Genomic DNA, 12,050 nt, shown 5'->3' with positions numbered 1-12,050 from the left:
AAGGTTGATATCTGTCGCATGGGAAGGTATGTGGCTGGTGTCTGCTGGTCCTTGTTCCAAGTTTCATTGCTTCCAGGTTCTGATGCTAGGCAGTTCCTCTCTAAGCATCTGTGGGCTTTTGCTTAGCTCCTCCAGGACACAATTCTGAGTTCTGGCTTGCTTAGCATCTCATGGGAAGGCACATGGTGATGTCTGCTGGGCTCTGCCTGTGTCTAAGCACCTGCTCTGTTGTCATTCGAAGTATCTCCAAACATCCATGTCTCTGTCAGCTCTGAAGCAACTGTTCTCCAAGCATCTACATCTAAGGTTTCTCCAAAATGTTTCCCCATTTAAAGGAATCTAGTAAACTAATCAAGACCCACCTTGTGTGGGTGGAGTAATATCTCCATTTAATCAAAAGGACATATCCACAATGGGGTGTGGTACATCTCCATGAAGTAATTTAACCATAAGGTCACACCCACAACTGGGGGTGTCACATCTCCATGGAAACAATACAATCAAAGTTTCCCACCCTGAACAATAGGTCTGGCCCCATAAGATTGGATCAGGATTAAAACATGACTTTTCAGGAGTACATAATAGCTTCAAATTGGCACATAAGCTAATAAATTCCCATTGTTAAAAGCCAATCATTTCACGGTATATTGCTTTCAGTCACCTAGCAAACTAAAACAACCATGTTCAGTTGGGATTTATCCGTACACAATGGTGGGTCAACATAAGAAAATAAATTAATGTCATATATTAAATTAATAGAATAAAGGAAACACACACACACAATGATCTCAATTGATACAGAAAAAGTATTTGAAAAAATCCAATATCACTTCTTGATAAAAACACTTAGAAAACTAAGAAAATACGGAAATATCCTCAGCATGATAAAAGGCATATGTAAAACACCCATAGCTAGCACCATACTCAGCGTTGAAACAATAAAAGCTTTCCCTCTGAGACCAGGAACAAGATAAAGATGAAACTGTCAGCACTGTTACTTAACATTGAAGTAGAAGTTTTAGACAGAGCATTTAGGTAGGAAAAAGAAATAAAAGGCTTCTGAATTGAAAAGGAAGAAGTAAAACTTTCCCTATTTGCAGAAGACATGATTGTATGTACAAAAATCTTGAAAAATCCACAACAAAGCTATTGCAGCTAACAAATAAATTCAGCAAAATGGCAGGGTACAAGATCAACATGCGAATGTCAGTACTTTTCTATACACTAGCAATGACCAGGTTGAAGAGGAAATCAAGAAAAAAAAACTGACTTACAATAGCATCTAAGAGAATAAAATATTTAGGGATAAATTTATCCAAGGATGTAAAGGACTGTTGCTAGAAAACTGCAAAACATTTCTAAAAGGAATTAAAAAAAAGACCTAAATGGAAGGAGATTGCATGTTGTTGGATTGAAAGACTAAATATTGTTAAGACATCAATTTTACCCAAAGTGATTTACAGATTCACTGTAAACGCAATCAAAATTCAAAGAGTCTTCCTCACAAAAAATGGAAAAGCCAATTGTCAAATTTATATGAAAGGGTAAGTTGTCCCAAATAGCCCAAATATTATTTAAATAGAAGAACAAAGTTGGAAGTTGCTGACTTTCTGATCTTTTAACTTATTACAATGCTATGGTAATCAAAACAGAATGGTACTGGCAAAAGGACAGACATATAAACCAATGGGATTGAATTGAGAGTTCAGAAATAAACCCTCATTTTATGACCACTTGATTTTTGGCAACAGTGCCAAGACCATTCATTGAGGAAAGAATAGTCTGTTCAATAAATGTTGCTTGGAAAATTGGATACCTTTATGAAAAAATGAATGTACACCCCCTACCTCATACCATATACAAAAATTAACTCAAAATCAATCAAAGACCTAAATACAAGAACCAAAATTATAAAACTCCTAGAAGAAATTATAGCAAAGGATCTTCAGGACCTTGTATAATAAGATTACTTCTTAGACTTCATGCCAAAAGCACAATCAACAAAAGAAAAAATAATAAGATAAATAGGTTCTCACCAAAATTAAAAATCTTTTCTATTCATGAATTTTATCATAAAAATAAAAAGACAACCTGCAGAATTGGAGAAAATATTTGAAAACCACATATTCGATAAAGGTCTAATAGCTAAAAAATATAAAGGAATCATATACCTCAAGAACAAAAAGACAAATAACCAATTTCAATGAATTAAAGATTCATGTAGACATTTCTCCAAAGGAGATATATAAATGACCAATAAGGACATGAAAAGCTATACAACATCATTAGTGTTAGCAAAATGCAAATGTAAACCACAATGTGATAACATTTCACACCTACTAGGGGGACTACTATTTTTTTAAGAAAAGAAAAATAATGTTGGAGAGGATGTGGAGAGATAGGAGCACTCATTCATTGTTGGTGGGAATGTAAAATGGTGTAGTTGTCATGGAAAACAGTTTAATCAGTCCTCCAAAAGGTAGGTATAGAATTTTTATATGACATGGCAATCCCACCTCTAGGTACATACCCAAAAGAATCCAAAGCAGGGACTCAAGTAGGTATTTGCACATTGATGTTCATTGCAGCCTTATTCACAATTGTCAATACATGGATGCAACCCAAATGTTCATCAATGATGAATGGATAAACATAATGTGGCATATACCTACAATGGAGTATTATTTGTTAGGAAAAAAGAATTCAGTTCTAATAATGCAACAACATGGATGAACCTTAAAGACATCATGTTGAACAAAATGAGCTGGACACAAAAGGAAAAATATTTTATGATCTCACTGATGTGGGATAATTAAAATAAGCAAATTCATGGAGTCAGAAATTAGAAAACAGTTTAGCAGGGGCTGGATTGGGGTTAAGAAATGGGGAGTTAATGCTTAATTGGTATGGAGTTTCTTTTGGGGTGATGGAAAAGTTTTGGTAATAGATGGCAGTGATGGTAGGACAATATTCTGAATGCAATTAACACCACTGAATTATATATTTGAATGTGATTAAAAGGTGGAAATTATATATCATATATGTCACTCAAATAAAAATGTTAACAATAGATTTGATGCTAAGCAATTTTTCCCCACCCTTATTTAAATACCTAGGATTCAAAACCTGTACTTTGGAAATGTGATCTTTCTGCTGCTATTTATGTTCCATAAATTTTCCACGGAAAATATACCCCACCCCACCTAGAAAAGCAAAGAGATCATCTTGATTCTCCCATAACTTTTAGCGAGGACTAACACATAACTGTACCATCTCACTATAACATGTCCAAACTCCCTGTGATGAAGTACTATTAAAGGAAATAAGCCCTACTTCCATCTCCTCAAGGAGATGAATTCTGGAGGGAATTAAAAAAATCTATCACAGGGGCAATAAGGACGCTGTATTATTTAAATTACTGTGTATTTAGTGCCATCCTATCTTAATCCTCTTTGCTTTGGTTATATTGGCATACCCTGCCACTGATAAGCTCAGATCTGCATTAGAACAATTAATGAAAGCTGAATCAGATGACATTAAATTAAAATGTCACTTCTTGTAGCTAACCTTTTCAACTCTTCCTTCAATTTCCAGCCTAAGAATGTTTTCACAGTTTGTACAAAAAAAAAAATGTGGTGGTATAATAAGACATAATGTTTTTCTTTTTAAAAAAATTAAGGGCATGTGTAGAATTAAGAAGCGCCTACATATTAATGATTGAATAAAAAATAATTCTTAAAAAAAGATGAACCTGATGTATCTGCTAACTTATAAATATTTACTATATATATAGGCAAGAAAATAACTGAACTCAAGCTGAGAAGACTGTTGACAAAGCTTCCCAAAACAGAGGAAAGTATTTTAATAAAGTCTTAACTTGGGGAACTACAGTTGGGCAGAAAGAAAAAAAATAGTATTAAAACTCTTGTGACCAGAATTCTGAGTTGTTTTGTTTTAAGTAGGAATACAGTGTCCCATAAATGAAATATATTACTATATGATGATTGGGCTCCTCTTTATGAAATTAGAAAAGAAATAACAGTTTTGGAAATTAAAGTTTGGTTTCAGAAAGAAGAAACAAGAAACACATATTTAATTTTTTCTTTATCTTCTTGAATTCTAACGTTCTCTCCAACAAATTCAATTTGGATATATTCCAACAAAACAATAGAATTGTTGTTATTACGCAGAAGATACTAGAGGGGGGACATGAAGTTTGGAATGACTCACCCTAATAGGACTGAATTCCTTTTCCTTTTCCCTTGAACAAGAACCTGGCTCTGACCACCTTACATAAAATCAGGCAAACCACAAAGCAAACGGTATAGCAAAATGGCGCATAATAACCAAAGGACCCCTGCCTTTAAGGTTTTCAAGTACCTACCACTCCAGCAGATGCGAATTTGGTAGTGATACTTACCGCATTAAAATTGGGGAAAAGGCTGACTGCAGCAGCAGTGTCAAGAGGAAAGGGAAGGAATGGTTTAATATCCAGCGACGGTTGCAAAGGAGGGGCAGGTGGACGGACCAGGGCTGGGAGAGCAGGGCTCTGGCATGTACCACCTGCAGAGAAAAGAGTAAAAGGAGCAGTCAGTTAAAAAAAACACCAAGGTCTCTCTCTAAAGCAAAGGCCAGCTTTGTGGGTCACTGGAAACAAAAAAGACGTGGAATCTACTGAACTCAACTGAGAAAGGCCAAATGATTAGATCTGCCCTTAGGCAGATGGAGCTCATTGAACTGCTCCTTTTTTCTTCAGGCTGTAACAACCCATTTATGAAAGGAACAGTTAACATGGCAAACAAGTAGTCAGTCGCTCTACAATTTGTCCTTCCCTTTCTGTCCAGAACTCTGGATTGGGTCAGCAACAAATATGGAGCCGAGATCCCTTATTTCAAAAGGGAAAGCACTTCACTGCAGCTTCATCTCTGCACCTAACTTCTGCTTTGAATATGCATCCAGTGTGAGTGATTATTCTATAAAACTCCTCTTTTCCAGCACATCCAAAACTCTGGCACCAATATGACACAAACCTGGCACACAAAAGAAACAACTGCAAACACAGGACCTTACTGCCCTGGCAACTGGAGGGTTTTAATCCCAACAAACAGTGCTGAAAGTCAAGCAATCCCTGAAGCTGTTCAGCACCCCCATAGCTTTGAAAAGTCAACAACTACGTGCCCCCTTCCCAGTTATGGGAAGGTAGGATTTAAGAAGGCCACCAATGAACAAGCAGTAAGAACATTATGTCAGTAAAGCTGTCCCTCCACACGTCTGGCATACTAATAGGGGCCAGCTGTTAGCAAGGGAGTACAAGACTTTCCCCTGTGCTATACAGGACTTCTCTGTAGCAAGAAGCTGGAAGGATGGAAGCCCATCCTCAGCACTCAGTGCCCCATAATTTGGTAATATTCCAAAATATCAATTTGCTGTTAATTAAAGGCTGTTTGAATCCTAGGAAACTGTTAAAATATGCCAGCATTCTTCTAATCTGAGAGGCAAGCAACAGACTGTAAAAACCTGCTGGTGAGGATCCAAGAAGCATTAGGAAAACAAAATGCAGTGGGATTTTCTGAAGAGAATTCTAGGAGACAGAAGGGAGGAAAGAGGTTTATGTTTGTGCCAGTTATTTGCCACCATCTTGTTTCTAAAGCAAAGTAGTATGAGGCTCCATATGAATTAGCTTTACAAACCCTCCAACCAATTCTGGCCAACTGCACACATTAGACCATCATCCTTCTCCCTTTCAGTTACCTAAGCACAAGACAAAAATTCCACAATTGCTTCTCCAATGATAAATCCAACCCCATTGAGCCTGAGGATCTGCTAACAAGGTGGATGGCTTAATATTTGCAGCAGAAGCCATTAGTACAGGATTTAAGTAACCACACACAAGAAGCATCAACTCTCCTGCTTCCATGTATTAAATCAGCTGGAGCCTAATTAACAAAAACACTGGTTTTTTTCCTCCTGTTTTTACCTCCCTCTTAAAAGATTCCTCAGTGACAGCAAGACCAACAACTGAAGTTTGAATCAGTGAACCAATGAAAAAAATATATGTTATCAAAGCAAGAAATAGAGGGTAGATATTAAAACAAAGATAAAACCAAAATATAACAAGTCTACATTCACCAGAGCATACCATAAACTTATTTTATTGCCCATCTGGTAGTGTACTGAGTGTGGGTATGTAAACTTCCCTGGTGAGGGTATCCATAAGGCTTTGATGATAGACCTGTCATGAGTTTAGTATTGTTAAAAGTTTCTCTCTTGTGAGACAAAATACAGTGTCAGTGGCTGAGAGATTTCAAACAGAGTCAAGAGGTTATCCTGGAGGCTATTCTTAAGCATTTTATAGATATTCCCTTTTTAGTTTATGGTAGTAGAGTGGCTAGAGGGAAGTGCCTGAAACTGTAGAGCTGTGTTCCAGTAGCCATGTTTCTTGAAGATGATTGTATAATGATAAAGATTTTGCAAGGTGACTGTGTGATTGTGAAAACCTTGTGTCTGACGTTCCTTTTATCTATAGTATGGACAGATGAGTAAAATTATGGGTAAGAAATGAACAGATAAAAGGGGAACAAAGGTTAAAATAAATTGAGTAGATTGAAATACTAGTGGTCAATGAAAGGGAATGGTAAGGGGTATGGTATGTGTGAGTTTTTTCCTTCTTTTGCTGGAGAGTTGCAAACGTTCAAAAAAATGATCAAGGTGATGAATATACAACTATATGATGATATTGTGAGCCATTGATATATGTTTTTTGAGCCATTGATTTTAACCATGTTAAGAATGTTTGTCAAGAATGTTTATGTGTTTGTTCATTGTTTATAATAAAAATATATATACAAAAAGTTTCTCTCCTGATGAAAAGTTAAAGCACCACAATAAATTTCTGCTTGGTGCCTCTTTAGCAAACTCAAAAGCAAAATAAGTTTGGGTTGAAACCAAAAATGTGGTTAACATGCCCACAAATAAAAATGAGCTTAAATACTTTTAAAAGATTTTCAGCTCTGCTACATGTCATGCCTTGTGACAGGTATTTACATACATTCATTACATCATTTGATCCAACATCTCAGAAATTAAGGGCTAAAATAACCTCACAGAAATAAAAAAGTAAATTAACTCTTTAGTTATTTATGTTGCTTCCACAGAAACCCTCTACACTTATAATTACAAAAACATAATTTGCCAGGAAAACATTCTTTAATTATCTCATTTATAAGCCCTCCTCTCATTCAGTAGATTCAAAAAGGTTAAGGGATAGCTCAACCTTTATTTTTTTTACCCAGCACTATGAGAGGCACAAAGAATTAATAAATGTCAATTTGATTGTTGGGTAAAGTTTATTCCACTCTTCATTCCCCTTCTTTCTTCCTCCAGTATATATGTTTAATTTACATTTATACAGAGTTCAAGGCCTTCATGATTGCAAACAGGGTTATAAAATTTGGGGGGAGTCAGCAAAAATATTTGTGTTCCTTTCTTCCCACTTGTTAGAAGAGCAACCTAATGGATGAGTGAAAAGCAGAGTGACTACATATTCTTTGGCTACTTGCTGTGCAGTGGATGCTGTGGCATGTTTCCATAGCCTCTTCAGGCCTCAAGCACTCATTACCCTACCTGTTGTGAGCATATGGCTCTCACCTGAGATCCTTTCACAAATGGCCCCTAGGCCAAAGGGAGTTGCATTACTCAAGGTCATGCTCCCTCCCCAGGGGGGAGGATTTAGTGGCTCCATCCAATGACTGATTAATACAGGGGGTATTAATGGCTCTGCTCCCTTGCTTCAAGGTAGGAAAACTCTGAAGTCTATTTCACAAGATCCTCACTGGGTCTAGGTAGGCTGAGACCTCTGTTGTGACTGCATAACAGTTCAGATTCTTCCTTTGGCCAATCCAGAACCCTTCACTCCTCACAGGTGACGTTTCTAAGGATACTTCCCAATACAGTCTCAGTCTGCTTCCAGAGGAACTTGGCCTGTGATACCAGGGCATAATTTAGTATTATAAGTCTAATTCATGAGTCTAGGTGAAATGCTAAATTGCTTTATTCTAAAAACAGATGGTTGCCTCTGAATCCATAACACTGATATGGATGCCGAAAATTGAGGCAACTTCTTAAAAATTATCTATGACTTATATCTATCCTTTGAAAATCTAGTTAAGTCCTGAAATATTTTACTCGAACTAATTTGTACATGCTCAGCAGCTAGAATACTGTTTGCAAGTAGCGCAAAATCAGAGCTGGCCAATATAATGTTTCATCTGTAAAGTACATTAAAATCTTCTCCTTGAGTAAATAGCTATTTTATTCCTTCATTTTTAATAGAAACTATTGAATCAGAATATGAATATGTGTTTACTATTATTTTCCTTATCATAAAATTGCTTCATAATAATAAATATCAAAGCACAAAATGAATTTGTAGACTTTTCTATATATCAGAAAGAGAGTTGTTCTGTTATTATGGCTAACGAATGGTGTCACTTCATTCACTGAAATGTCACACTTCTGGAAATACTAATATTACTAATTTGAGGAAAGCATTTAAAAGCCTCCAATGGGTAGGGGGTAAAAAAGATTTTAATTCATGCACTTTATATTTGAAACTCTGCCTATGTCTAGTACTACATTTTCCACAGTCTATGCAATTTTAACATACAACAGTTTTAACATTTGGTTATTCTGATTTTTTGAGCAATCATCTCTCCACACCAAATTTTTTATATGCCATTAAAGTCAACAAATTAAAAAAAAACTAGTCATTAAGTGCAGAGTAGTGATTAGACACTTAGTAAAGTATTTGGTAATGAAGGTAAATAAAATAAGTGACCATAAAGCGCACAAAACTCTTCTCCCTCTCTTTTTAGCTATTTGTTGCATTCATTTATATTTAGAACTAAAGTTGCAAATAGTGAATTACAGGGCAAACATTAAATATTACTTTGGTCTATTCACAAGACAGCTTGCATATCCATAAGATTACTAATTTATGAGTTTGAAAAAAGAATGCTAGAGTAAGTTACTCCTAAGTATTTGTTATTAGAAACTGTCTGAGTAAGTAAGACACTCACTTCAGAAGCCTGCGTTTTTGAAAAGTACGGTTAAAGGTAAATTGAGAAGTGTTTGTTTTAATAATTTATACAGAACAATACAACTTCTAAACCAGTGGGTCTCAATTAAAAGCTAATTGTATTAGAGATAATGTATATAAAATGCCTAGCACAGGGCCTGGCCAACTGGTGACAACCAAGAGAGATAAAGAAATATTTTTAAATGGCCACAATAACTTCCAAAGCAGCTGTTCAGGTTGGTCTAGACACAACTCCAGGCTCTCTGAAAGAAGTCAGTTAAAACAATCTTAAAAGGACCTAGTACCTTCATATTCTTCATTTTGCTTATTTTGACCTCTCAGAAGGAAGTGGTCACAATACAAGGTAACTTTGTAAATCAGTATTTAGAAATATTCCCGGAGAAAGGGGTAGTGTTTTTTTCCATAACACAACAATTTTAACTTTGAACTTCTGCACCTAATCCAGATAGGGTTCATGAAGGAGTCACAGACATCCTGTTTGACAGTTTAAACTTCTATTTAATCTTTTCTTTCATTAAATGACAAAACTGAAATTCAAAATGATCAGGGGTTGCTGTTGTTAAATATTCATGCCAGTGTGTGCCTCGTAACAGTGAATTATTTTTAAAATATATTTTCAACTCTCTTTATGGAAAGAGAAGCAGAAATCATTTATTTCCTGATGGGAGACATCATTTCTACACATCTCCCATCACCATCAATTAAATATATATATATTTATATATCCACACACACATGCATACTTTTATATATGTGTATTTCAATAATGAGCCATGACTAAACTACTTAACTGCTCCGAAATTCATGCCTAAAGAAAAATATCTAGAGTATTTTGTATAATATTTGGTTTTAAGGAGTTACTTTTGATAACCAACTAATTTGATACACATGGAAAACTATTCACACCTGTTTCAAAATAATTTCAATTAGAATTTACCATGTCTATGGGGGGAGGGGTTGCACTATAGGAAGTCTGGGGTCAATTTGATAGTAGACATCAAAAATTTAGATCTGATACAACCAAAAGCAAGGAAAAAAGAAATGATGGATTTGCTTAGGCAAATCTTGACACAAAACATTGGTCATTGTAGTGCTATAGTTAATTTAGAGAAAATAGTTAAATGTATAAATCTACTGAGTTATTGACATGAGCTAGGCCTGCTGGTCTGCTATTTCCTTTAAAACTCACAATAATTTTGTCAGGTATCTATTATAATACCCAATTTACAATCTCAAGAGCCAAGGCTGTAAGAAGCTAAATAGTTTCCTAAAATCACACAGGTAATATATGGTATTTGATGTGCGTTTGAGCAACCTTAATAATTTTCAATGTTCTAATTCAAATAGCTTTTGAACAAAAATAGCAGCAGCAACAAACAAAAAATAAGTACAAAGCAAAACAACAACAAAGAGAACATTCTCCAAAGTCAGCTTTGTCACATTAGGCAAGCCAGCTAGCTACCTTGCAGTTGAAATGTAAGGCATTAAAACCAGCAATCTTCGTTTTAAATAAAACCCTGCTCAAAAGTTAAATAAAGAGATATAGTCCTTGTAGAGAAGACAAAAAAAGAAATATTCAAAACATTTCTGTTTCAAAATAATTTCAATCAGAATTTACCATAAAAGATATTTATATTCTATGGGAACATCCTGGCATTGTCCTATATTTGAAGAAGAGTCTAGAGAGATACAGATTATCACTTCAAATGTGTTCAAAAGTCCTGGAGTTTACGTTCTTATACATCTACCTGACAAATCAGAAAAATGAATACATATTTGTTGTATTCTCTTGTGTGGCTGTCTCTCAAATATTCAAGGGATACTTGAATTGGGCAGTAAAATGGGCACTTTTCTGGTTGAGATGATTTTTTGCTTCTTGACTAGGAGAACTACACATCATCATTTCCTTAAACCCCAGAGATCCAAGCTTCCATTCCATTTCTTTTTTTAAATGGCTTTGCCAACAGAATGATAAAACCAGGAACTTTTTCTTTGAAATAAAATTTGAATTTAGCATGACAATTTTGCTTTTATTGCTTTAATTATTTTCTCTTTGTTTTAGACTGTAGATTTACCTACTACGCTTTGGAAAGCTGATTCAGCACCTTCTACCTCAGGATGGAGGTCCTCATTGACCCAAAGTGACCTGTCCTTGACCAGAAAATGCAACTGCTGAAACCAGGTCCTATCTCCACAAGGGCAAGTGGGCAGCACTAAGCCCCACAAAATGGCGACTGCCTCTCACCATCCTGCTTTTGGCCAAGACAGCATGAGATGAGAATGGGAGTATGAGTCAGGGCATCTGGAGCTCCACTCCAGAAGCCATGATTCAAAAACATTTGCCCAAGTCAATAGTCAGTGACTTGATCTTCACCCGTGAGAGAAAATACATGTGAGTGATCCGTGTTTTCCTCTGGCCCATATTCTTTATTAATTTTAATTTGTGGGATTTAAATATTCCAGTGAACCATCTCAAAACTCATTTTGGAAGGAAGCTAGGAAAGAAGGATAAACTAATATTGCTTTCTCTGTCACTGTCACTGAATATCAAAATGCCGCTACTATGCAGTTGCCAATATTCTAAACTGCGTCTTCACTAGAGGAGAATTGGAATCATTCACTGACATTAATTTTGTGACAGATTTCTGGTGCCTGGGAAACACTAAGATTCAGGTAGGAATTTTAAACATTTAATACCAAGTATCCTTCTTTTCTTCATCTCGCTATCAGATAGTGTGTAAGTCGGGACAGGCATCTGTCTCAGAGGAAATCAAAAGATTTTGCCTCGAAAATTCCTCTCCAGTCAGCAGCTAGTGGTATTAAACAAAGACACTCAAGTGTGAGCTGTCCAATATGGTAGCCACTAGCCAGGTGCGGCTACTTTAAATTTAAAGTAATTAAAATTAGAAATGCGGGTGGTACGACAGTGGCTCAGTGGCAGAGTTCTTGCCTG

General features: G+C 35.8%; 1 protein-coding gene and 1 long non-coding RNA gene across 4 annotated transcripts in view; one reads left to right on the top strand and one right to left on the bottom strand.

Annotated features, from left to right (window-relative positions):
* Positions 1–12,050, bottom strand: part of ZNF385D (zinc finger protein 385D) — a 332,722-nt gene that overhangs the window by 254,898 nt on the left and 65,774 nt on the right. For all 3 annotated transcript variants that reach the window (XM_077130026.1, XM_077130024.1, XM_077130027.1), the window contains exon 2: positions 4,421–4,563. In XM_077130026.1, the coding sequence (XP_076986141.1) occupies positions 4,421–4,563 (143 nt within the window). The remainder of the gene's footprint in view (positions 1–4,420; positions 4,564–12,050) is intronic.
* LOC143657520 (uncharacterized) overlaps positions 1–12,050 on the top strand; it is a 31,359-nt gene that overhangs the window by 12,776 nt on the left and 6,533 nt on the right. Inside the window, exon 2 of the long non-coding RNA XR_013162885.1 lies at positions 11,160–11,489. This is a non-coding gene — a long non-coding RNA (uncharacterized LOC143657520). The remainder of the gene's footprint in view (positions 1–11,159; positions 11,490–12,050) is intronic.

Source organism: Tamandua tetradactyla, chromosome 15 (genome assembly GCF_023851605.1).
Source record: "Tamandua tetradactyla isolate mTamTet1 chromosome 15, mTamTet1.pri, whole genome shotgun sequence".
Taxonomy (NCBI): domain Eukaryota; kingdom Metazoa; phylum Chordata; class Mammalia; order Pilosa; family Myrmecophagidae; genus Tamandua; species Tamandua tetradactyla.
Note: the sequence above shows the minus strand (reverse complement) of the source record. Positions and strands in the feature narration are given on the sequence as shown.